Source organism: Balaenoptera physalus (assembly GCF_965194825.1).
Source record: "Balaenoptera physalus genome assembly, chromosome: 4".
Classification (NCBI taxonomy): Eukaryota; Metazoa; Chordata; class Mammalia; order Artiodactyla; family Balaenopteridae; genus Balaenoptera; species Balaenoptera physalus.
Window position 1 is genome coordinate 64,403,609 of NC_138891.1, and position 26,087 is coordinate 64,429,695.

General features: G+C 46.8%; 3 protein-coding genes across 11 annotated transcripts in view; 1 reads left to right on the top strand and 2 right to left on the bottom strand.

Annotated features, from left to right (window-relative positions):
* Positions 1–4,370, top strand: part of MAP3K13 (mitogen-activated protein kinase kinase kinase 13) — a 159,790-nt gene extending 155,420 nt beyond the window's left edge. For all 5 annotated transcript variants that reach the window (XM_082461447.1, XM_082461448.1, XM_082461449.1 and 2 more), the window contains 2 exons: positions 1,093–1,390; positions 2,237–4,370. In XM_082461447.1, the coding sequence (XP_082317573.1) occupies positions 1,093–1,390; positions 2,237–2,338 (400 nt within the window). In that variant the 3' untranslated portion in view covers positions 2,339–4,370. The remainder of the gene's footprint in view (positions 1–1,092; positions 1,391–2,236) is intronic.
* The window catches only part of TMEM41A (transmembrane protein 41A), a 27,830-nt gene extending 9,915 nt beyond the window's left edge, over positions 1–17,915 (bottom strand). Inside the window, exons 1-5 of one of the 3 annotated variants that reach the window (XM_082461557.1) lie at positions 17,663–17,895; positions 15,913–16,066; positions 13,366–13,527; positions 12,854–12,992; positions 8,977–11,131 (exon numbers count right to left, since the gene is read on the bottom strand). In XM_082461557.1, the coding sequence (XP_082317683.1) occupies positions 10,911–11,131; positions 12,854–12,992; positions 13,366–13,527; positions 15,913–16,066; positions 17,663–17,781 (795 nt within the window). In that variant the 5' untranslated portion in view covers positions 17,782–17,895 and the 3' untranslated portion in view covers positions 8,977–10,910. Of the gene's footprint in view, positions 1–8,976; positions 11,132–12,853; positions 12,993–13,365; positions 13,528–15,912; positions 16,067–17,662 lie in introns of those variants that run through there. The other 2 variants (XM_082461556.1, XM_082461558.1) reach the window with 2 other exon arrangements.
* Positions 17,916–23,568: 5,653 nt separating this feature from the next.
* LIPH (lipase H) overlaps positions 23,569–26,087 on the bottom strand; it is a 48,649-nt gene continuing 46,130 nt past the window's right edge. For all 3 annotated transcript variants that reach the window (XM_082461531.1, XM_082461530.1, XM_082461532.1), the window contains one exon: positions 23,569–24,901. In XM_082461531.1, the coding sequence (XP_082317657.1) occupies positions 24,814–24,901 (88 nt within the window). In that variant the 3' untranslated portion in view covers positions 23,569–24,813. The remainder of the gene's footprint in view (positions 24,902–26,087) is intronic.

Genomic DNA, 26,087 nt, shown 5'->3' on the forward strand with positions numbered 1-26,087 from the left:
ACCTTAACTTCCGTTTCCCACATGGGCTTCCTCCATCTGGCCTCTTTTCATGTGTCCTTGATGCCACCCCCGCCCCCAGCCCATCACCTGGCCTGCCCATCAACCAAACTCAGATCATATGCCATCAAAATCGCTTTGTACTAAGAAATACAGAAAGATCAGACAATGACAGAGGGAAAAGGAAATCTTTTTTCTTATTTGTTTTGTTTGTTAAGTCAGCGTAAGTTAACAGTATTCTTATTTACTAGGCTTCTTGCAAACAATGGAAAAGAAATGAGGAACTTTTGTAAATCCCCTCCCCCCACCCCGGAAGGTTTGCCTCATCAGAGCTAAACCCAGACGTTACCTGGAATGAGCCAGCAACTGGCTGGGCAGTGCCCACAGCTGCAGAATGAATGTTCCTTCCAAGCACATTTCTGTTGGGGGTCGGCCTTCCGGGCTGCTCTGCCCCATGAGAAACGCCCCACCATGCCCAGGCAGGTAGAGAAGGACATGGCGGCACGTGAGTAGACCTGGCCCGAGCCCAGCTCTGCTGTGTGGCCTTGAACAAGTCACTTCCCTTCTCTGCCTCCAGTTTTCTGCTCTGGGAGAGGAGTCAGACCAGAGACTCTCCAAAGTCTCTTTCACCCTTGAGAACCTAGGTGGTTGATTCTCTGTGTGTAAGAAGCATACTCTCAATGTGAACATTTCCATACCACACAGGTGTACACAGTGTCATTAGACCAGCTGATTTTCTCAAAGACCAGCGGTAGCCATCAGTTTTGGAGCGTTGTGTGGAGCCACATAAACATATAAAACAAAGCTCAGATTTCTCTCTCTGTTGCTTTAAACAGTTTCTACCTTTTGGGATTTGACTCTCCCTCAGGGGCAGGAAAAAAAACTAGATCGCCTCCCACCAAGGCTGCGACTGACAGACAAGGAAAGGAAAGTAAGGACTTCTCTGGCGATCCAGTGGTTAAGATTCCACGCTTCCACTGCAGGGGGTGTGGGTTCGATCCCTGGTCAGGGAACTAAGATCCCGGGGCATGCCAAAAAAAAAAAGGAAAGTAGCCATTCCCGGGACTAAGTTCCTCTGGTTCTTTGTGGTTCTAGGCCCCATCGCTGTATCAGCAGCTGCCAGTCGTATTCAACCTTTAGCTCTGAGAATTTCTCTGTGTCTGACGGAGAGGAAGGAAATACCAGTGACCACTCAAACAGCCCTGATGAGTTAGTGGATAAACTCGAAGACCGCCTGGCAGAGAAGCTAGATGACCTGCTGTCCCAGACGCCAGAGATCCCCATTGAGATATCCTCGCATTCAGACGGGCTCTCTGACAAGGAGTGTGCTGTGCGCCGTGTGAAGACGCAGATGTCTCTGGGCAAGCTGTGTACGGAGGACCGTGGCTATGAGGTGGGGGCTTCTCCTCCCTTCTCCTCTCATCACTCTTCCCTTCCTGGAGCTCTTTGGGTTAGAACATGCTCAAGTCTCTAGGGCCTTTACAATCATCGTCTAGTATATAAGATAAAACAACTGCCTCCATGAAGTAAGGAGAAGTACAGAGATAACAGAGCCCCCCAAAATGGGGGCAGTTCTCCCAAAGGAAGCACAAACACGGAACTGCTCAGGAACCCTTCATTCCAAGATTTCACTCAAGCATCACTTCCGACCCCATCTCCCAACCTGGTTAAGGGTGTGAGCCTCCCTCCTCTGTGTCCCCACCAGCCCCTACGTGCTATCAGAGCACATGTAACACTTTCGTTCACAGACGGTACTGCCTCCTGAGAGGCACGATAGCATAGTGGTTGGAAGTGTAGACCCTGAAATCTGACTGCCTAGATGCAAATCTCAGCCTTTCCACTAACTCACTGTGTGACGTTGGGTAAGCCACTTAACCTCGATGTAGGTCAGTTCCCTTATCTGTAAAATGGGTATGATAACAGCCTCTATTTCATAGGGCTGTTGTGAGGATTGAGTGGATTAATAGATGTTAAAGCACTTACATCAGTGCCTGGAACGTGGTAAACAATATATGTAGGGCTTTGGGGGCACTGTTATCACTGTCATCACCTTCGTCATAATTGCCGTCGTCATCTTTATATGTCTTCTTTCTCCATAAACCCCACAAGGACAGGACCTGGTCTCCTGTATCTTAGCCAGCAACCCAGCACAGCGCCTGTCACATGAGAGGTGCTCAAAATATGTTTACTGAGTGATTGCAGAAAGGAATTAAGGTCTTATGTTGTCTTGACTTTGCAGAATCCTATGCAGTTTGAAGAATCGGACTGTGACTCTTCAGATGGGGAGCGTTCTGATGCCACAGTTAGGACCAATAAACACTACAGCTCTGCTACTTGGTAAAGAAAGAATACCCACCCTGAAGATCTCATGACTATACTGGCATTTCACATCCATCCCACCCCCAGACTCTTCCCACTCTCTCCCTGCTTTTTCATCTGGGAAGAGAGCTGCCCCATCTTTCTTACCCCTAGACATGAGCTGCAATAACAGGAACATGAGACTTCACAAATCTCTGGAAAAAAATATCCAAATGAAATTAAGTCTCACTGAACATTTCAATCAAGAATGGCAGGGATCTATTTTATTGAATATTCTAGCTACTGTAACACTGATATTTATTTTTGTTTGACATTTTAACACTTTGTACTGTAAAGAGTGAACTATATATGATAGAGAGAAAGACAATAATTTCTTGCAAAAAAAAGAGAGAGAGAGAGAGAGAGAAAGGAGGAAAGAACAGAAGTGGAATTCAGGAGCAACATCCTTGGGAATCTGTGGAGCCAGGAGGTATTACTGCTGCTTGAACAGGGGACCAGTTCCTCTGGCCATAAGTGACTGAAGAAGAGCCAGAGCAAGACATACTGAACATTTTAGAAAACAAAAACAGCAAAAGAAAAGCAATTCCAGGTAATCTGTGAACAGACCACATTAAATCCACCCAGCCTGTCCAGATGGGTGATGGAAAGACCTAGACAATTTTGGAGACCAGAGACTTGCACCCAAGGCCTTTGAGGGCATGTGCTTCCTCTAGGAGGAAAAAGAAAACTGCGCGTGTCAAAGCTGATCTCATTTTTAAAATGCTGAGCAGCGTTGGTAGTGAGACTTACAGACAGTGTCCAACCTTGTCCTTGACAAATTTTCTGCTTTTTATGCGTCAATGTCACTACCTTGGCAAATGCATTACCTTGACCAATGTGTTGATTTTTCAGACTCAAGTGCCAGTTTCCTGTAGCCTATTTCCTTTCCACCTGTTGGCTGCTTCTTTTAGGGAAAAAGGGGGCAGGGGAGGGAGAGCCTGAGGAGGAGAGAAGGAGAAGACAAAAAGAGAATGTCCAACAGTGTTGGAAAAGCAAATGTGGAATTTGTAAAAGGACATTTTCAGAATGTCTCAGTTCAACTACGTGCAGAAGATGGGATCCCCCTCCCTGGAACCAGGTTGCTTGTCTACTAGAGTTTTATTGATGTAAACGAACAGTCCTTGAAGACAGCTAGGCGGTGTGTCAGTCTGCCCGATGTCCAATCCCAAACCATCCCCCATGTTTTTATTTGTTAACTCATTCTATCCCAGAAGCTGTAGTGACTGGCTACCACTAACAGAATAAAGGCAAAATAAGCAACTTGCAAAGGGCAACCCCTCCCCTATCACGATAGCATTTTTGTTAAATGCTACTTGTAACATGTATTTGGATCAATGTAGTTTTGAATAATTGGATTTGGAAATTCGTAGACTGAACAACTGATGCTAAGCAGAGATTGGAAAAATATTGTCCAAGGCATGAGGTCCTTCCTGTCTCTAGGGTCATGGGCTCTGAGAAACATCCCAAGGTACCTCATGGTGCCTTGGCTTTAAGGAAATTTTTATCTAGAATTTTATATAAAAACAGATGTTGGCCTAGTTCCTGTCTCTGTCTCCAAAATCAGTTACTGCCAAACAACCTCGAAGCTCAAGACCTGGAGAGGGTGGCTAGACGCTCTGATATTGCATCGGACTGGACTTCAGGAAAGACTTACATACACAGGTATTAAACCATTTCCAGTGCAGATGAAAACATCACCCTCCTCTGGGTGTCACTGATTGCATCGGCCAAAAAGGAAAAGCAGGAGGGAATTTAGAGCAGTTCCTTTTGCTTGTTTGATCCCTCCATTTGTTTACACTTTATGTTGAGACATTGATTTAAAATTTAGTGTCTGTAATTTATAGCTCTTAGGTAGGCTGAAGGAAAATATTTAACTTATACAGAGAGCAGTATTGTTTCATTAAATTATTCCATTTTGTATAAATTCTGTAGCTGGACTACATGAAAGATCTTAAGTTATGGTATTATTATCATTGTTATTTTATTTTATAATTATCTTTCTCAGTTTCTGTCGATCAGAAGGTGTGGTTTATGGTGTAGCACAATGATTGTGTTTATTGCTAACCATGAATTATTATGGATTTTTATGAAGGAATGAAAATGGAACTGCCATTTGGGAGCTCCCTGGTATTTGTCTTAGCTGTATTCCCTCATTTTCTGTGTACAACAACAATCATCTGAGGATGCGTGTACCGCCCTGAGGTCCAGTGGATACGTTGTGATTTTGACTTGATCGCAAAAGCTCCTAGGTGGGCATCAGATGACTGAGTGGTGGACAAAGAGTTCAAAAGCTGTACATTTTCTCGAGTTTCTTAAGAAATAAAATCATGGGACTACATTAGAAGCACAAAGAGAATTATTTAATGCCCTGAGAGGAACAGGCCTACAGGGAATCTGCATGGGGCCTGTGGGGTAAATAGTTTCAAGAACTGGCAGCATAGTTTGTAATCTCCTTCCTACTAAATCCCATAAAACCAACATTTTTCTCCTAGTTGGGAGACTATAAAAAGGAAATAAATAGATGGCATGACAAAAAAAATGCCTAACTGTGATGTCATCCAATAGCAAGACAAGAGAAATTCTAGAATGAGGCTTAGTCTCTTAGTCACAGAGCTGGAAAAGTACCTGAAAACCCATATTTTTCATCCTCTGACTTCAGACCACACCATACTGTGAATCTCTCTGGTTCATTACTTCTGAGAACAGAGAGGCTACAACTCTGTGTCCTCTTTATTTATTTATTTATTTTTGATGTGGACCATTTTTAAAGTATTGAATTTGTTACAATATTGCTTCTGTTCTATGTTTTGGTTTTTTGGCCGCGAGGCGTGTGGGATCTTAGCTCCCCAACCAGGGATCAAACCCGCATCCCCTGCATTGGAAGGTGAAGTCTTAACCACTGGACCGCCAGGGAAGTCCCTCTGTGTCCTCTTTCTGTCCAACATAAAACACTGACCCTTCAGTGTGTCCAGGTCTTGCCCACCTGTCATGGCCAAAGAGGAACATGAAGGTTAACGTGTCTTACCCCTTTCAGTGATGGTCTTCCTGGAAAACCCACCCCAATACCTCATAATTTTGATAACTTTTTTGAATTCCCATCTTGACTGTCTGTCATGGTAATGCCATATACCTGTCTGGATTGACTGTTATGAGCAAGTTAGCATAGCAGACAGTATTGAATCTTCAAGTCATTCACTCTATTGTCAAGAGTTGAATAGGGCTTGCCTGGTGGCACAGTGGTTGACAGTCCGCCTGCCAATGCAGGGGACACAGGTTCGAGCCCTGGTCTGGGAAGATCCCACGTGTCGTGGAGCAACTAAGCCCGTGCGCCACAACTACTGAACCTGCGCTCTAGAGCCCCCGAGCCACAGCTACTGAGCCCATGAGCCGCAACTACTGAAGCCCGCACGCCTAGAGCCTGAGCTCCACAACAAGAGAAGACACCGCAATGAGAAGCCCACGCACCACAATGAAGAGTAGCCGCCAATCTCTGCAACTAGAGAAAGCCTGCACGCAGCAACGAAGACCCAACGCAGCCAAAAATAAATAAATATATTTATTTATTTTTAAAAAAAAAAGTTGAATAAAGTTCCACGTTGAACATTTTACTTATTTTTTAGTAGAAGTGACTAGAGGCTTCAGAGAACAGTGTCTTTAGTCTAGGTTAAAAGAGAAATGCCTTCTCTATCCCAGGCTACCCTTCACTGCCTGCCTTGAAATAACCAGCACTATTTTGAATTAGTGTGTGTTTCTTTGAGAACAACTCCACAGTCATCTGAAGAGTGGAATGAAGAGCTCGGGGAATTTAAGAGCTAATTCTTCAGTCTGACAACTGGGTCGCAGTGCTTTAAGGAAACTCACAGGACTATGATTTCAAGCTTCATTGTTGATCAAAAGTTTAACCCCCTTGAAGTAAATTCCACATTCATTTAGCATCTGGTTTTGACTGACTGCAAGATAATGAGTTTTTATTTGTTTTGCAGATGGGCATTTGGTTCTGATTCCCATCTATTTCTAGATCATGTCCTCTGAATAACAATGCCTCTTAAAATTGCTTGGCTGAGGGACTGAGAAGCCTGCATCCTCCTTTGAAGTTATAATAGACCTTACCACCACTAAAGTTTGGACCTGTTGGCGAGATTGTGGGGAGCACCTACCCAGGGAGGTGAAGGTGTTAACTGTGTTGTATGATGGTTTGGTATGATCAGCTTGAAGTTCACATATTTTAAAACTTTAGTATCAACAAATCCATCCTTCTAGAATTAAGGATATTTTAGTAGGATTTAATAAATACACTGGACTTCCACTTCAGGGCCTCATTGTACTAAATTTTCCTCTTACCCTAAGTAATAATAGATTTGATGGTTTGGGGTTTTCCTGGTACCAACCCAATTTTAAATGCCCTCTCCCACTGTGGAGCATTGACGTTTTTCCAGTGTGAATGCATTCTTATCGATCAAAAGATTTGCCCTTTTTTTCCATGCCCTTTTGTCTCAATCCGCCCCCCTTCCTTAAAATGTTTCTACTCGAACTTCCTGTGACTGAATTCTACAAATTCCAAGGAATTCCTGCCCTGCTCTGCAGTATAATGTGCTATGTTGTATTTTGTTTTTCTACCAAGCCAGAAACCAAAATACCACCTCATACCACCATCTACCATCTCCACCCTCGATACCCAAGACCGTGTTATTTATTGATCACCATATTCTTTCCTACTGAGCCTGGACATGGCCTCAGAACCTCTCACAACACAGCATTTGGAGCCATAATTAGCACTTCATTGGAATTGGTGTGCAAGGGGACATCTGTTTGCTGTCCCAGCTCTAACCTCATAATTAATTTCCTAAGGTGGTTTGAGATCTTGAGTTAGCCCTGATGGGAGAATGACAGGATATACCAGTGTACTCCTTATAGATCCCACCCTACGGCTATCAGGGGGCAGCACCAATGACAGGAGAAAGGCCACGTGCCTCCACCCACTGCCCTTTTGGAGTACGATTCCAATTGTATATTGAATTCCAAAATGTCTCTTCATTTACATCATTTCATTGTTAAGTGAGCATGTTCCTCCACCACCTTCTATAAACAGAAAGTTAATACAAGTCCCAGTTACTTGCTTCTTCCTTAGACTCTATGAGACTGATGTACCAAATCAACGTGACATTCTTTTCAAGACTTTGACTTGTACTGTCAGTATGAATTTAGTGCCTTTCTAGGCAGCAAGATTTTTCTTCATTGCTGATTTCATAGAATAAATGACCTAATATACTCACATCACCAATGTTAGCAGCCTCACAGACTAGCACATAAGAATCACATTAGTCTGCTTGTTTGCATGTTACAGCCAATACTGCAAGCACCTATTCAAACTGGAATGAACTAGACTGCCAAGTGGAGGACCCCTGTGGAACCTGGAACACTTCTCAGGGACAGGTGGCAGAAGAGGGGAGCTCTGAAATCACTGTTCTGAGAAATAGGGTAACCCCAAAAGGGTTGGGTTAAGGCTTTTGTTAACTGTCAACGTAACCAGAGCATGCTGGCAGGATTTCACACAGAGCCAAGCCCCCAAGCAGATGGTAAGGCCACTGTAAGAAAACTTCCGGCCAAATCCCAGGCCTACTCTCTAGAGCCACTTCACAGCACTCAGGGGCACACTGGCTCCTGGCCCCAGGCTGCTGCCCAGTGACCAGGCAGACAGGGTCCTCCCGTGGTTGCAGGCCAGAGGGAACCCCACCAGAAGGTGCAGGCTAACAGGAAGATGTCCCTTCTTGACCGCATCGCCCAGGTAGCTCACTACCTTGAGCGACCACTTCTCAGAGTCCGGAAGTGGGACAACCCACTTTGATTCTTGATTGCAATAATTTGAGTTCCTTTCAGTTTGGAGCAAATTAACTTTTTTTGTAGTCAAGTCTCAGAATGATCTCCCTCATCTGTGTCCTCTGAGGTCTCCGGTACTGTTAGCTCCCCTGCTCCCTGTGTGGGTTCTGACGCCGGCGCCCTCTTTGTATTGAACAATTGTACAGCGATGGGAACAAGAGCGACTATCAAAGCAAACAAATGCATGGAATTAAACAAAAAGTGTACTTCACTGTTTTCTGTCCTGTCTTTTCCTTATAGGTACTGTTTGTGTCCTGAGAGCTGCCTTCACAAGTCTCAGTATTTGTCAGAACTTACGGTAAAGGAAGACTGGGTTTCCCGCAGCCAGGAAAGACATGACTGGGTTTCCCGCAGCCAGGAAAATAGGTGATGGGAAAAGCTGGTTTCTGGGGCTCTTCCGTCAGACACATCCACAGAAGAAAGAGATAACCATGATTTTCTTTTGTTATCATCTCTTCATGATTATTCTGTCATATCCTAGACAGGCACTCTTCTTCTTCCCTATGACTTTCCTGCTGCCCATCTTACAGCTACTTCTGTGGTAGTAGTACCCTACTATAAAGTATGCATAAGAGGGAAAAGGCAAAAATGAAAATCTGGCTTCCAGTATATACAACTGGTAAGAAGCTTGAGAGCAGAAAGCTAAGACACCACTTTGGATTGTCTGATTTTCAGCCAATCCTGATTCCCACTGGCAATGGGAATTGAAAGTTAGCAACATGTATAAACACACACCACACAGAATATTTATATCCATTTATTTGGGAAATTGCTTTGCCTGTAAACTCACAACTGATAAGGCACATTGTTGCAAAATCACGGGGGAGATGGGAGAGAGACAAATCCAAGGATCTGGATAAAGGGCAATGGGCCATACTTTCAATAGTGTAGAGAGCTTCCTTGTGTCTCCCCTTCCCTCCTCCTACTTCAGAACACAAAGAGCCACGGATTTCCAAGTCCAGTTGGCATCCTCCTTACTCCCACTCTTGTTATCAAGCTTCTTTTAAAGCAACACATCCTTAAAAATGAAGTCCTTGTTGTGTTTTTTGGATTATACCATGTCCAAAAAACACTGCTTGGAAATTCATTCTTTGTACTAAACAGAAGTATTCCCAAGAATTCATGTAGAACAACTGGTCTACATTAAAGCCTTGGCAAGATTCTTGGCCAAGCCAAATCAAAAACCCAACAGATGGTGCCCAGGGACAACAGTTCTGATAAGAAATGATGAGTTACTCCTGTAGGGTACACGATCCCAGAGCTGGTCATTTTAGGTGCCAAGGCCCTTCTGTCCTTGGAAGCATGAACCCAGGTCTGTGCCAATTCAATACTGCAGCCACAGGAAGCCATGACAGCTACAGATCATTAAAATAGAACACAACAAATTAATCCAAAACCAAATTTTCCCCTTAATTCCCTTGAATTAAAAGATAAAATAGAGTTATCCCTCAGTTATTCTCAGGAAATGACAAAATGAAAAAAAGCATTCAGAGGGTATACTGGGTGATATTGGAGTGTATTGAATCCATTGTCCCAGCAAGACAGAGGAGGGATTCCCACACAGAAAGGACAGACTAGAAAATGTACTGACAGTCATTTGATTCAAGTGAGTCAAGGGTTCTGCCCATCCAGATGGGTAAGAACTTCTCCAGAATATATTCATAACATACAGAGTTTGCTCCATTGATATTTAATAGTCTGTTTGCAATCAGCTGAATTGTCAGGACATGCAACCAAGAGGAGATGTGACATATGTGGTAACAGTGTGTCTGAACACAAAGAGCATCACAGCAATCACTGTGCTTTTGAGCTGTACGTGGAAATCCTATGCAGTTTGTCAGCTTGTTTCCTCTGATTTATGGAAGAGGTAGGTCATCAGCAAAACAGTGCAGAAGGATCTCTCTTCAGGAGACTAACAAGATGAAGAGTGGTGTCAGTGACGTGGGTTCACACATCATTATCTACACTAATCATGTCCACGAGGGACATAAAAGGATAACACCTGTCACAACAGCTGATCACTGTGCAGAAGAGGCACCCTGGACGAGGGCAATCAGCATCCTCTCCCGAACCAGCTCAGGGCTTGGCCTGAGTTCCTCGTTATTCAGTAAAATACAAACAGGATTTGCTAGGAGGCCATCCGTTTTGCACAGTGTCCTGCTAAATCAGGGCTCGTTTGAGAACCTGATATAATTCACCTTCTAGAGCACAGAGTGTCCTTCATGACAAGACAGTGCACACAGACGAATAGTGTCCAAATCACCTGTTGAGAATAATTTAAAAACGATGAGGGGGGCTTCCCTGGTGGCGCAGTGGTTGAGAATCTGCCTGCCGATGCAGGGGACACGGGTTTGAGCCCTGGTCTGGGAAGATCCCATGTGCCGCGGAGCAGCTGGGCCCGTGAGCCACAATTACTGAGCCTGCGCGTCTGGAGCCTGTGCTCCGCAACAAGAAAGGCCGCGATAGTGAGAGGCCCGCGCACCGCGATGAAGAGTGACCCCCGCTTGCCACAACTAGAGAAAGCCCTCGCACAGAAACGAAGACCCAACACAGCCATAAATAAATAAATAAACAAATACTTTAAAAAAAAAAAAAACACAATGAGGGGCTTCAGAGGACCACGCCCATTACACAAATAAACAGTAGAGTCCAGGGACGCAGCAACCAAAGGATCCAGATCACGTGTCCTTTCTACTATTTAGATGATGAGCATTGCTTGTTTCATTCAAATGTAGGTCCTTCTGACTAAAATTTTTAATGAGGGTTCCAGGAACTAAGGCCACCAGGGCAATGGCCAACAGCTTAAAGGCAGTTTCCCCGGAGAAAAGAGCATCCAGAGAAGTCAGGGTTGACAGGATGGAGCCCGTCTGCACACAGATGAAATTATATGGGATCAAACCTTGAAGAAGAAAAGGGAAAGAGCCTGTTACTGGGGAGCAGGAAAATGAAGAACAGTAGTCCTTCAGAAATGTCACCAGGAATTCACAACAGTGACTCCAGTTTTGTACTGTTTTTGCCCAATTCCTGACCTCTAAACATATTACCTCTTTCCCTTCTTTTCCACTCTTTCCCCTCCTTTCCTCACTTCCCACATACATTTGTCTCATTCAGCAAAAGGACTTGAGATGGTTTACAAAATATATATACTACAGTAAGATTAGAAATTTTTTTAAATAGGAAAAAACCAAATGAATGAAGAATAAAACAAAATGAGAGAAGAATAAACAAAGTACAGTTAGTACTTAAGCAAAAATGCATAAAGTTCACTCATTTGCTAGAGGTGTCCCCAAATTTGGTTCTGAGTGCCCAACAGCCAAAGTAAAGAGAAGCACCAGCATTATGAGATTTACAGCATGCCTGTGATAAAAACAGGTTTCTCAGAAGCAGTAGTACTATTCATGTTCTGTACTGTCTGTAAGAGGTCATCAAATCCACTGGATCCCACAAGTCTGACCGGTGGCTAGAGAGGCTGGTTGTATAACAAACCCCTGGTGAAGTTGTTAAAAACACATCCTCAGGTGCCACCCCAGGGATTCTGGTTACCTGGGTCTGGGGTAGAACCCAGGAACCTGCATTCTAACAGCCTCTCCTGAACCCCGCTCCCAAGATTCTGATTGGTTTGGGACCCCCTGATGATCCACTCCTCTAGTAGATGATGCCTCAAGATCATAGACTCATGAAGGTCACATAGCTTGTCAGAAGGGTAACTAGAATCTCGGTCTCCGGAGTCTTTCCAAGCCTCGTGCCACCTGGGTGATTACAGGCTGCTAACAGAGGTGCTGAGGCATGCTGTCTAAAAGCCTGTCTGACAGAATTAGCTGTGGTAGATTCTGCTTCAATTTAAGATCTCAGCTTCTCTCAGGAATTCCCTATTAATAGCAGCTGCTCAACCACAGATTTGTCATGTTTGACCCAGAGCCCTGAGTAGCCTTCCCTTCCATGTTGTAAAGAAGGGTTAAGAGAGGCGATCCTTGCTTTAGGCTTAGAGAGGGTGGTTTGCTTCCAGTGTGGAGAAAATAATAGCCAGTGATTTTACAGGCTGTTAGCAATTTTACCATTCATATGAAAGTGGTTCAAAGCTCATACTTAGAGAAACACTGCTCTAGTCCTAGCCCCTCATTTGGCCAAGTGGCCCATGAGGGTAAGGAGCTTCTTGAAGGTCATACAATTGTCAAAAGGCAAGAAGGAACCGCACTAGTACCAGCTCTTCCTAAGGCAGATCTTAATCAAAATAGGGGCCAAAGCCAAACAGGAAGCCCCTTGCTCTGACCCTTCCCCTGCCTCCACTTGCCTTCGGCCCACGTCCCCTCACTCCAACTCTGCTTTTACTGAGCCCTTACTATGGGCCAAGTCGTGTGTGTTACACAGATTACTCTTCTAATCCCAGGGCCTGGCACAGTGCTTGGCACACGATAGGCATTAAATACAGTTACAAAATGAACAATCCCTATTTTTTCCAGAAGTATTTTTATGGGTTTTCATGTTCAAGCCCGAGTAGATCTGCAATCAGGAACAATTACTTTAGATAAGGCCTGTCGATGCTCTTCATGAGTCTGTGCTCGCAGAGGCAGGCACATGCCCAGGACAACTGTGAGACTCAAACTTACACACCATGTCTTACCGATAAGAACAGAGAAGAAAAACTGCACGATGGGGATGTTCAGAATTGGGGCCGAGAGGTTCAAGAACCAGTTTGGCGTCATGGGGAAAAGTCTCAAAAACAGTAAGAAAAAAAACAAGCTGTTTCTGTTCTCCTCCACCTGTAGCCAAAGAAGACAAGGCCATTAAGAAGCAGAAAGAATCTCCAGGTATTGAACATCTGTTGGTGCCAGGCACTGTTCTACATACTTTACATATTCTATAAATTCCAGGGCAGAGATTCTTTTCCTCATTTTTAAAATGGAGGTACCTGAGGCTCAGAAAAGTCAGGAACCTGCCCAAAGACACAGAGCTGGTAGTGGAGGAGCTGGGATTTGAGCTCAGATCTGCATCTCCTGGAGACATCAACAGGACCCCTGGGACCTCCTGAGGCAGGACAGAGGACCACTGTGGGAGATCTCTGCCCCTACTCCCCTCAGGGCCACGTGGTAACTTTCTGGGGGCCCGGCACTTAGATGTACCCCCTCACCTTACCTTCCTCTGCAGCAGGGCCACTCTGTCAGGAAAATAGGAGACCACCAGCTGTTTGCCAAAAACACTGGAGAGCAGGTAGCAGCATGTGGCACCCACCGAGGTCAGCACACAGCACAGCAGAAGCCCCAGCCATGGCCCAAACAAAGCACCGGCTAAAACATTCTGCAAAGAAAACAAATCCTCTGCCATGAGAACATCTGGCAGCTACCAGCCATCTCGTCCTGGAGCCCAAGAGTCCTAGGTTCCCTCCTCCTTCAGTGATTTTCCTGGAGAAAACCTAACTCCCACTCTAAAGAGATGAACGAAAAGTGATGAAGGGGCTTCCCTGGTGGCACAGTGGTTCAGAACCCTCCTGCCAATGCAGGGGACACAGGTTCAAGCCCTGGTCCAGAAGATCCCATATGCCGCAGAGCAGCTAAGCCCGTGTGCCACAACTAGTGACCCTGCGCTCTAGAGCCCGCGAGCCACAGCTACTGAAGCCCGCACGCCTAGAGCCCATGCTCCGCAACAAGAGAAGCTACCGCAGTGAGAAGCCTGCACATCGCAACGAAGAGTAGCCCCTGCTCACTGCAACTAGAGAAAGCCCGCGTGCAGCAATGAAGACCCAACACAACCAAAAATAAATAAATAAATTGTTTTAAAAAAAGAAAAAAAGTGATGAAAGAGCTGGGAACTACAACCCCGGCCTCGGTCTCCCCACCTTTGAAACTGGGAAGAAGATTAAAACCTCAGCAGGCGAGACAGAATTAAACAGGGAAATCTGTGTATACAGCCCCCAGCCTGCCACTTGGGCTGTGCAAGGCCCCGCCAGCCCTGGTGCCCTGGGAAGAGGCAGCAATGACGCTCACAAGTTATTTCTGCTACTTTAAATGAACACAAACCATGAATTTTCCCTCAGTAAGACCTCATAAGCTTTAGAAAATGTCTCATTTCTTTCCTTCCTGCAGGAATTACTTCTCTATAATGCTAACACTGGGGGTTCCATGTTGACCAGAGTTCCAGCTGACACTCAAAAAAAGCCTTAGATTGACAAAAATGGAAAAGTGAACTAATACTTCCTAAGTGCAGTTTGGCTGGTTGACATCATCCTGCCAAACATGGGATCCAAAAGAGAAAGTAAAAGGGGAACCTGGAAGTGAGACGGTAGGGATCTCCTCAGCACCTACTATGTGCTTGACTACAGGTCTGATTTAATCCCCACTATGACCCTGTTTAGTATACCATCCTCACCCCTTCTATAGGTGCAAGATTAAGTATCGTGCCCAAAGTCACACGAGGCAGAGACAGGATTCACCTCCAGGTAGCAGCTGGCTCTTCGCCCTGAAGAGGGATCAGCTCAAGAGAGAAAGAGGTACAGGGGCAGCCCCAGGAGTCAGTCCCTGACCTCAAGCACCATACACACCCCCATCTCTCTTGGCAGAATGTGTTTGCTTTTCTTCCAGTTTCTAACAAACTGCTTAGGTGGATCCAGCGTGAGCTGAATGTTGGGGCCGGAGGGAGAAGCAGGGCAGAAGGAAGCTTTCAGGTCTTCCTGCTCAGTCACCCAATCATTCAACAAGTGCTGAGGGCTGCTGTGTGCCAGGCACACCATCACCGTGCCAGCCCCTATGCACCCACTGTGTCATTTAATCCTCCCATGTAACAATCCTAGGGGGTTACATAGGAGAATGCCGGTTCTACAGGATGAAACAGTGTTAGAGAGGTTAAATGACTTGCTCAGGGTTACACAGCTGGGATTCAAACCTACCCAAAGGCATAACAGATATACACATTTACACCAACCAGCTTAAAATGCTGCTGGGAGGACAGCACAGATTCTTCTGTATCACCTGAGATGGCAACTGATGAGAAGCATCCAAGAGCCCAAGCACAAGCCCAGGTCTTACACTGTGGCTCCCGAGAGCCAGGGGGCCGCCTGGAAAACCAGAATGACTCGTCCTCTCCACACAGGGAGACTCCCCAGTCCTCTACAGCCTAACATCACCATGAACAACCTGCATCTGTTCGTCAAACATTTATGAAGGCACTTCCCTGTGCCAGGCAAAGAAACACAAAGGCTGAGAATAAGGAACAGGTCCTGACCTCAAGGAACTCACAGACTAGTGGAGAAAACAGATTTTAAAAGGAAAACCAACATGCGGAGGGGGAGAGGTCTCAAGGACAGTGCTCCACACCTATCAAATCCTTAGAAACAAAAGCAGCATACCTGAGAGGAAAGGCAGGCTCTGGAGCTGGGCGGATGTGGGTTCAGACCTCAGCCCAACCCCCTCCTCGCCTTGTCACCTGGGACAGTTACTTAACTTCTCACCATTCATTTCCTTATCTGTAAAATGTGGATAAAAGTGCCCATTGTTGGCTCTTAGGAGAATTAAATAAGGTCGTGCAGGTAAAGCAACTAGGACAGTGCCTGACACAGGGAAAGCTGTCAACAAATGGTAGCCACAGTAGTCTGTCCTCTGGACTGTAGGATCTGCAGCCTAAGGGCCCCTCTACAAAGACAGAAGGTGGCTTCCCGGGAGGCAGGCACAGGAGGAGGGCGATACTGACCAAGAAGCTGGAGCCAGGGATGGCAAAGCCCTGTTTGTAGAGGTAGGCACTGCAGAAAAGCAGGAACACGTAGGCCTGATGCTCCTTCCGGTACTCTCGAAGGACCTCGGAGAGTTCCCGCAGCTCAGCCAGGTCCGAGGGGAACCACAGTGACCTGAGATTTGGAAAAGCAGATGGAAACAAGAGTCCAGATCAGCCTAATACCTAATAAAGTCACTTGTTGTGTCTTCTTTCCAAAGTAGGTTTATAAATGTGCCCATCATCTGGTCTGCTGGGAACACACACTTAATGGGAGGCCAGAATAATGGATGACCTGATATAACACAGCAGAGGCAAGGAGAAGAGCCTTGGTTTGGACGCAAGGGACCTGGCATAGCATCTCAACTCTGCTACTGTCCAGTTGTGTGATCTCAGGCTAGTCCCTGAGCCTCAGTTTCCTTATCGGAAAAATGAGGGGTTGAAGGTGGATAATCACTAAGTTCCCTCTTAGCTCTCAGGTTTTATGAACTATTCTTAAAAGGCAAATGGATTAATTTCTAGGCAAGTACTAAACATCCTAAACTGCCTTCCTTTCTAGGAGTACCCCCTCCCCCTAAGCTTCAGGCCAAGGACAATTCAAACTTCACACTGCTCCAAAGTTACTAGGTAAAACGACTGCTTTATCAGTCACAAAAGAGCCAATTAAAGATTCCCTGGGAAAGTATATTTGTCCATACCATAAACATAATCTTCTTGATAATATATCAGGCTTGGAACCAACCCTTTCAAAGAGCCTGCTTTTCACCCTGCTCTCTATATGATCCTCAGTGCACTCTGAACCCTGTACAAGGGTTACAGTGTAAAGGCTACCTTGCCTCTGCCAGCTGAACAACTCTTGAATCCATCAGTGATCAATTATAAGCAAACCCTCCTGGTTCTCATCAGAATATTTCTCTTAGTATGTCTGACACCCACAGCAGAGCCTTCCCAGCTAGAGTAAAAGAATACAGTCACTGAAAACAGCTGTCCTAATATTCAAACATCAGTAACATCCTTGACACACTTCCATTAACTTTATAAACAGTATGCTGGTTTATCACGACAAATCAGCCCGGTAGGTATTTGTACTGCCTCCTGCCTCAACCTGTCAGGGAGTAAAAGGAAAAGAGCAGAGACAGCCAAGAAAAGACAGCAGATAATTAATTAGTGAATAATTTAAAGTTGTCCATCAACGTTTCTCCTGAAGACCGGATGCCTTAAAGCCCCAAGGGCAGACCTGACAGAAGTGTAGTGAAGTGAAGTGGGGAGGACTATGGAGTGAGGCTGAGAGCAGTCGTTAAGAAGGGGCTGCGGGTCCACATAGAGGCGAAGGTCGGATGCAAACGGGGATCAGGGCTGGGTCTGGGAAGGCGACGGGAACACTGCTCAAGAGGCGATCCAATGGCGGGAACAGAGGTGCTCCGGCAGGATCCGCCCAAGGTAAGGCGCCGCGTTTCCCTCCGCAAATCACCACCCCAAAGGCACCAGACAGCACTCCCGCGCAGCCGGCAGCACGCAGGTCCCAGACAGGGCCAGGCCCCGCTCTCGTCCACCCGGTCTGCCCAAGACCGTGTAGAAGCGGCCCAATCTCCAGTCCCAGAACTGAACCCCAAATCCCAGCCCCCGACGCCTCCGATCCAGGAACCCGAAAATCCGATTCCCAGACCCCATCCTCGGACCTGGCTCCCTTCCTCTGACCCGAACCCCGGCCCCCGTCACCGCCGCCACGCACCTGTCTCCAGCCTCCTTGGCTGTGCCCAGTGTCGACCCGCGGGGCAGTCGCGTCGACAGCAAGTACAGGGCGAAGGTGCAGCCGGCGAAGACCAGGAGGAGGCCGAGCAGGGGGCGCATCTCGGCGCCAGCACCCGGACTCGCCCCGCCGCGGAGGAGCCTGGAAGCAGCGCCAGGAACCTCGCTGCTATCGGACTGCTACAGCGGAGCGCGTTAGTGGACGGACAGGGGCGGGGGTCCGCTCCAGGCCCCGCCCCCATATCCTGGCCCCACCCCCGGCCCGGATTCCGCTTGCAGTTGGCTCCAGAGTCCGGCAGAAAGCTGTCTTGCAGCCCCTCTGCGCTTGCGTCTGCCCTCCTTCCGCCTGTATATCTTCCTACGTTTATCTCGGTCTCGTTCTCCACTTATTTGCAGGCTCTCTGCCAGGCGCTAGGTGGTCCGGGGTGAATCACCAGCCCTGCCCACAGCGAGCTTGCACTCTAGTGGTCAAGACAGCCTTGTCGACCACCAGGCGTAACACAAAGCAAATGCAGCCCGCGTAGAACCAGAGGCGCCAATGCAGTGCGGTGGGATAGTCAAAGCGACCACGGAAATAAGGAGAATTTCCTTTTATTGAACGCCTACTATGTGCCCATTATCCTTAATTCTCACAACAATTTTGCAAGGTTGGTACTTTTGTCTTTATTTAACAGATGAAAAATCCAAGTCTCAGAAAGATTAAGTGACATTCCCCAAGAGAGTCACGATTAGAATCCAAGTCACCCTGGGTTCAAAACTAGTGGTCTTGCACTGAGTGGATTCATGGAAGAGGTGGGGTTTGAGTTCACCGTAAAGGATGAGCAAGATTTCCACAACAGAGACAGGAGGGAGAAGGTGAGCTGGGGTCCCCAGTTTCCGTGAAGCCTAAAGGTGTGTGAGAAAAGAGTGAGAAGGTGGGAACAAACTGGAAAGCATAGAAAGGCAGCTAAGGAGTTGGATTTTGTTTTTTAATATAATACTTGGGGAGAGACCAATAGAGGCTTTTAAGCAAGAGAATGATGTAGTTCCCGTTTTAGGATGTGTTGCCCTGGCAGATGATTAGACTACATTCTGAGTTTGTAGCAACAACTGTCTTGGTGAGAAAGGAATCAGGCCTGAGCCAGGACCACAGCAGTGGGGAGGAAGGTGGACAGACTGGGAGGAGTTGAGTTCGTAGGACATGGCTGATTAAATGGAGAATGACAGAGAGGATTCCAAAATGTCACAAGCCTGGAAAACAGAAACCGTCCTTGTTGTATCATTCAAAGCCCCTCCTGGGCCAAATAAAGAGCACCTGTCAGAAGTCAAAGTGCACAAAGTCCTAGCAATTCCACGTCCAGGAATTTAACCATAGATACGCCTGTAGGTAGACAAAGATGTAAAGGGTATTCTCTCAACTTTGTTTTGATATGAGGATATTGGGAACAGCCTAAATGCCCATCATTTGGGGACTACTGAGGTTAGTTATTGTATATTCACAAATGGAACACTAAGTAGCTTCCTGAAAGAGGGAGACAACGTTATGGATCCTGATACAGTACAGTAGCCAGATAGATGGCTAGGATAAAAATCAAACAAGTTGCAGTGTTAGACTATACTATGACTCATTTGTAAGAAGAATGAAAAAAGATATACTTTTCAAAATACTGAAGTATTTATGAATGAAATGACTCGATGTCTGAGATTTGCATTAAAATAATGGGATGGGAGTGTAGTGAGTAGGGATATAAGTAAAACAGGATTGGCCATTGAAGTGATAATTGCTGAAGCTGGATGATGAGCACCTGGAGGTGGATTTTATACCATTTCCCCTATGTCTGTGTATGTGTAAAATTTTCCATTTTACAACGTGGGGAAATGTTCTCAGCCTTCCAGTCTCATTTTCTCCCTTCAAGTCTCCCGTTCCAGCTAAACATGCACCGTGTAGGCACCGTGTTCGTTTGTGCCTCTGACAACACTCTTCCCTGGGAAACTTCTCTGCCTGAAAATCCCTACTCTTTCAGCAACACCCGGGGCAGTTGTCACCTCCTCTGAGAAGGCTTCTCCAGCTCCTACAGTCAGAAAGGTTGTGCCTTCTCTGTGCTCGGGGCTGCCTGTGGAGTGTCTGTATTCCTGTGACTGCAAATACTGTGCTCCAGTGTCAACATCCATCTCCTCGGGAGACAGTGGACACTCCTGTGAATGAGACACGGTCTCACCATCCTATGTCTATGCCAACCCTTAGCCCTGTGCTTGGCTTATTATTGGCACTTAATAATAGTTTGTTAAATTAATGGACCGGGTCTACGGAGGAAATGATTGGTTGTTTGGTTTGGAACATGCTGATTTTGAGACGTCAGGAGTACAGGAGGAAAGTGAATAACGATATTGAGCTTGTGCTAGAAGTGTGCAGAGCAGAGAACACGAAGAAAAGCTCCTGTTCTCAAGGACTTCACTTTGCCTTTGGTTGGGGGAGAGGATGGAGAGAGTTATAATCATAGAGCATGATGGTGTCGCAGAGGAAACAGACGTGGCCAAGCTTCCAGAGAAGCAAGTATCCTCATCCCTCTTGCGGATGAGTGGCTGAGCAGGTGTTCAGATGGAGTCACTCGGAGGGCTGATGCAGCCCACAGCTGTGAGTGCTGAGCAGGACCGAGCCCTCCTCGGCCCCTCCCGAGCCCACGCTCTTTGCTCTGCCCCACACTGCCTCTCAACAAGCAGGTGAAGATCCAGAGCTCGGGTTGAACATTCAGATTTAGAGGTCATCTGTCTAGAGGAGACAGTTGAAATGGGAGGAGGGAAGGGCTCTGAGGGAGACCATGAGAGGGAAAGTAACAGCAGCTGACATTCACTGAGTCTAGGCAGACTCACCCCACAGGACTTTTACACACATGAATGTATTTATTATATAAGAACCTTCATGAGGCAGGGGCTCCTAACAGCCCCCACTTTACAGTCCAGAGAATGGAAACTTAGGCAGAGTGAAGTCCGTCGACAGAGGTCACACCCCAGCAAACAGCAGAGCCTAACCGCTTACCCTCCACTGCCTTTTTCAGAGAGAAGACTGAGATCAGAAGCCCGGTAAGAAAATAGTGGAACTGGTGAAAGAGAACAAGATTTCATTCAGGGATGTTGGAGGAGAGATAGGGTGGTGGGGAAGAGTGCACTGGGGGCCCAAGAAAGACTGTTAGAAAGGAACCAGTGCACAGTGTCCGAGTCCATGGGAAAATCCAGCAAGGAGACCTGAGGGGTTGTGGGACTCGGCCAACACCAGGTGACAAGGGACCTTTGACAGAGCTCTTGCAGGAGATGCAAACCTGATTGCCTACAGGCTCACTGCCCAAGCCCCTGCTTGCTGCCCCTGACTTACCCCCCTTGCCTCCTGTTCTGATTCCTCCTGCTCAGCCTGTCTGTTTCGGGGAAGGGGCCCTGCTCCCCACTCTCAGCCCGCCTCTCTCCAACCCTCCTGACCCCCAACCCAGCACCTGCAGAGCCAGCTCTAACCAGCCGGTGTACCGCCTGCAGGCTGTACGGCCTCCCCTGAGGCCACTCACTTGCAGCACATGCCCGGCAGCCTGTAAAGGACAGCAGCAACCCTCACCAGGGACACATGCTGGACTGGGGAGCAGGTAGGGGCTAGTGGTTCAGGGGAGTGGGAGGGAAGAAAAGCCAAGAGGCTCTAGTGAGAGCAAATTAGCCAGCCACTCCCCATGGGTCTTTATCATGGGGCTCAACCACGTTTCCTGGCTTAATTGGATCTGCACGGAGCAATTGAAAGGAGTAGCTCTGATCAGACCACATGGCTTTGCTTCCCCATCCCCGCTCCAACCACAACCAATGGGAACAGGATGGACACCTGCCCCAAGAGGAGGATCTGAGGGCCGGATCCTCTCCCTGAGCTTTGGGATTGGGCCGCATAGTAAGTGAGTGGCCAAGGACCCAATGGTCCCAAGGACCCCAATGACCCACAGCTGCCCTGTGGAGGGAGCGGAGCTGAGTCAGAGAGATACGTGGCAGAGCACGAGGGTTAGTAAAGGCCTATGGACTCTCATTGCTGAAGGTCCAGGGCATCCCCATCCCTGCCCTTCCTGAGGTCTGATGGCTCAGCTCTCCCTGGGGTTCCACAAGTCCTCTCTCTAATAAAATCCGGGTAAATATGAGTGGATTTCTGTCAGGAATGAGAACATGGGGCAGGGGTCTGAGGGTGGGAGGTTCTAAGTTTAGGTTTTGGGAATAAGTGTGTTGATGTCTAAAACAGAATGCAGGTGGCTCCCTCAAGTCCCTAAGGACAAATCCACTCCATTCTGTTCAACAGACATCTGTTGAGCACCTGCTTTGTGCCTGGCATTGTGTTAAGTGCCAGGGCAACAAAGACAAATAAGCAGCAGCTGCTCTTGTGGTGCTCACAGTCTTGGAGGAGATACAGACGTGGAAACATATTACAATATGGCTTAATACAAGCAGCGATGGTAGCACATACAAAGTGGGTGGTGGAAGGGAGTCGTGGAAGAGCAAGCCCGGCTTGGAGTCACCCAGGAATGCCTGAGGGTCCTGGAGGGTTTTAGCTGAGGTGCAAAAACAGGAGCTAGGGAGAGCAAAATCTCTTAGGCTTCAGGATAGGTGGGCTTGCTGAAGGATGGTATTGGGACCACCTGGAAGTTGCGAAGAGGAGTGAAAGCAAGAGCCAAACTCTCTTTTTCCCAGGGAGCCTGGGAAGTGGGCAGTGGGCCTCCAGAGATAACAGAGACAAGAGTAACAAAGGTGCCTGGGAGAGAGGTCTAAGGCAGCGAAGGGTGGGCACCTCTAGGGAAATGGGCTGTGGCTGGGGGTGGAGGCCTGGTCTTTCCTCACAACCGAACATGGCTCCATAAGGCTCACAAGATAATGGGGAGTGTTCATTTAATCAATATTTCCTGAGCACAGACTGCATTGTAGGCCCCACACTAGGCACACGGCCTCTGCCTGGCAGAGCAGCCTAGTGGAGAAGACAGACAGACAGTAATCAAATAATCATACACATAAATGTAAAAAAATGTAAAAAAAACGTAAAAAATGTAAAAAAAATGTAAAAAAAACGCAGCTTAAACAGTGCTATGGAAGGACAGGTCCGGTGGGCTCTGTGGAGAAATGAGGGCCAGGAAGAATCCCCTGAGGAAGTGACCATCCAGCTAAGGTCCAAACATGGAGTGGGAGATACTGGTGAAGACAGGAGGGAACAGGGTAGGCTACAGTTTCATTGCATCTTGGGTTGGGTATTCAGACAAATACACTGACAAAAGGAAGGGAAGAGAGGCAGGGGTAACAAGAGACAGAGAGGAAAGTTCCAGGGGCCTTGGGAGAAAGATTGTGAGAAGAGAGTGGCCACACCTGTAACTGCCTTCATTTCACCTGATCACTGTTACATGAAACGCATTGAATTCACCTCCAGTCCAGGCAACAAACTTCCTTCCTTTACTCCTTCATTTATCTATTTGTTCACCCACCCACCCACTCCCCAGTGAGCCAGGCACCGTGCTAGGAGACGGCAGGAGAAGAAGCTCAGAGATACCCACTGGCCTGAGGAGCTTCTACATTGATAGAAATGCTATTCCTGGCATTTTCTTGATGTTGTTTTGATCCCCTGCTTACTAAGGAAGGCAAAGAGCCCAAAGAAGTGACTGTGCTAATCAAAATACAGGACCAATAAAACTCTAAAAAAGAAATCAGGACCTATCAGCACCGGGATCTCTGTATCCACCACTGCTGAGGAAACGTGGGAAGGAGGAAGGCTGAAAAGATGTCCAAGTGGGCAGGAGCGTCGCTGAGCCTTTCTCCTTTCAGAGTTCAGACATTCACTGCAGGCATCCCGCACTTAAGTGGAATAGACTCTGGACTTGCTATACAGGTATAAATAAAGTGTGCCACACTGGATTATATTTACAGAGTTCCATCATTCATGAAACAGAGAGTCTGTTTCTTTAAAATACGGCCCTCCACACAGAAAGCAGTAGAAGAGCAGTCACTTGGATGGGGAGGAGGTTAGTGGACCTATGACTCTCAGGAATCCCAGGAACCTTCCTGCAGTGGCCACAGCTGCGGGATGGGTGGTGTCCACCCCTTTGGCTCTGTCTCCACCCTGGGCATCTGACCTCAAGTGGTTCTGACCTCTCCGACCTTGGCCCTTGGGAGGGCCTCTTGACTTGGCTGCTGTTGTCATTTCAGATTCATGGATCACACCTCTTCCTACGGAAGCCTGAGAATTCCTCAAACTGGGAGCTTCAGGTGCTCCAAGAGCAGACCGGTTAGTGCTTTGAATTCACATGTTGGCAAAACAAGTTATTTAGCATCTCTCCAACAGGTTAACATTAATTAACCTCTAACAGGTGGGATTATGGATAGCATATTTTCATTTTGCATCTGTGCATTTTTGAAATTTCCCTCAATAATTACAGATTACATTGGTAATAAAGAAAAACAAAACATTTCTTAAGTATTGCTTAAAATGAGGGTTGCATGTAAACTGATGCTTCTTCACCTTAAGTGAAAAACAAGCTCTGCTTTTTCTCTCCTGCCTCTCACTCTAACCCTTGTCCCTGTGAGCGAGGCTGCCCCACTGCTTCATCTGCTCTTCTTCCCTCATCCACTAGTCCCAGCAGCTGCCTTCTTGGCTGTTGGTCTGTCCCCACCTCCTCCTGCACCAGCCCCACTTTAAACAAGGCAGGAAGCCATTCCCTCTCTGTGCAGAGCCTGGAGGGATCTGGCACAGGGAACATGGGGTCGAGTCCAAAGTGAGGTCTCCAGCCAGTCCTTCCCTTTAAGATGCTTGGCTGGCCACTGTGATTGGCAGAAATGCCCGAGTGACAGGCAGCAGAATCGACAGTTCGGAACAAATGAGGTCCCAGGACACAGCCTAACAAGACGCTGGGCCGTCAGGAGCCTGGCTATTTCCGACTTGCCCTATTTAGGGGCTCCCTTCCCAGGACTGTTTCATAATCCAGGGTCACTTGACATTTTGCAATATGACATCCACAGGACATGACTGTAAAAAAACAAAACAAAAAAACCCCTGGTTATTCCGTACTTTTTATGCCTTGAGGAGAAGGCGAGGTGAAGCTTTAAAAATCCTGTAGTTGTAGCATTCTTTATGTTACTGGTACCCGGGTGTCCTGACAACAGTTACATTTGCAACTCTGGGCAAAGAATAGGTTGGAAGACTGTTTCAACATTTTCCATCAGTACAAGATCATACCGACACAGTTGGGGCCTGTAAAAATAAGACGAAATATCCTTGTCAGTACAATAATAAAATTACCCCATTCTAGTAAATTATATCATCTCTTTCAGATATAAAATTATTTAGCAATTATTTTTAATGTTCTAGGGAAATGCTTGTGGTAAATAAGCAAAGCCACATCAACAACTGCAAAAAAATCAGGGTGTAAAATTTGATTTACCATATAACTTCACCTAGGTTTAAAAACAAATAGAAAGAAGATTAGAAAGAAATAACCAAAAATTTTAACAGTGGTTGCCTCTGAATAATGACATTATCCGTGGTATTCTTCTTCTTCCTCCTAACACTTTCTGTACTTTCCAGATTTTATAAAATGAATATGTATTCCTTTGATAATCAGGGAAAGAAGTATTAAAAAGTCCCAGTTTTAAGATGTAATGACTGGGCTTCCCAGGTGGCGCAGTGGTTAAGAATCTGCCTGCCAATGCAGGGGACACGGGTTCGAGCCCTGGTCTGGGAAGATCCCACATGCCGCGGAGCAACTAGGCCCGTGAGCCACAACTACTGAGCCTGCGTGTCTGGAGCCTGTGCTCCGCAACGGGAGAGGCCGCGACGGTGAGAGGCCCGCGCACCGCGATGAAGAGTGGCCCCCGCTCTCCGCAACTGGAGAAAGCCCTTGCACAGAAACGAAGACCCAACACAGCCAAAAATAAATATAAATAAATTAATTAATTAAAGAAACATTTAAAAAAAAAGAATCCACCTGCCAATGCAGGGGACACGGATTTGAGCCCTCGTCCAGGAAGATCCCACATGCTGCGGAGCAACTAAGCCCGTGTGCCACAACTACTGAGCCTGTGCTCTAGAGCCCACAAGCCACAACTACTGAGTCCACCTGCTACAACAACTGAAGCCTGTGTGCCTAGGGCCCGTGCTCCTCAACAAGAGAAGCCACCGCAATGAGGAGCCTGTGCACTGTGACAAAGAGTAGCCCCCGCTCGCCGCAACTAGAGAAAGCCCGCGTGCAGCAACGAAGACCCAACGCAGCCAAAAATAAATAAATTAAATAAATCAATTAAAAAGAAAAAGAAAAAAGATGTAATGACTATCCTCTTAGGAAAAAAAAAAAACTTGTATTATTGTTTTGAGGTATCCTAAACCTTCAGGAAAAAGGAATTTATAAACATAAAGTAGTAACTGCTCACATCACTTCCTG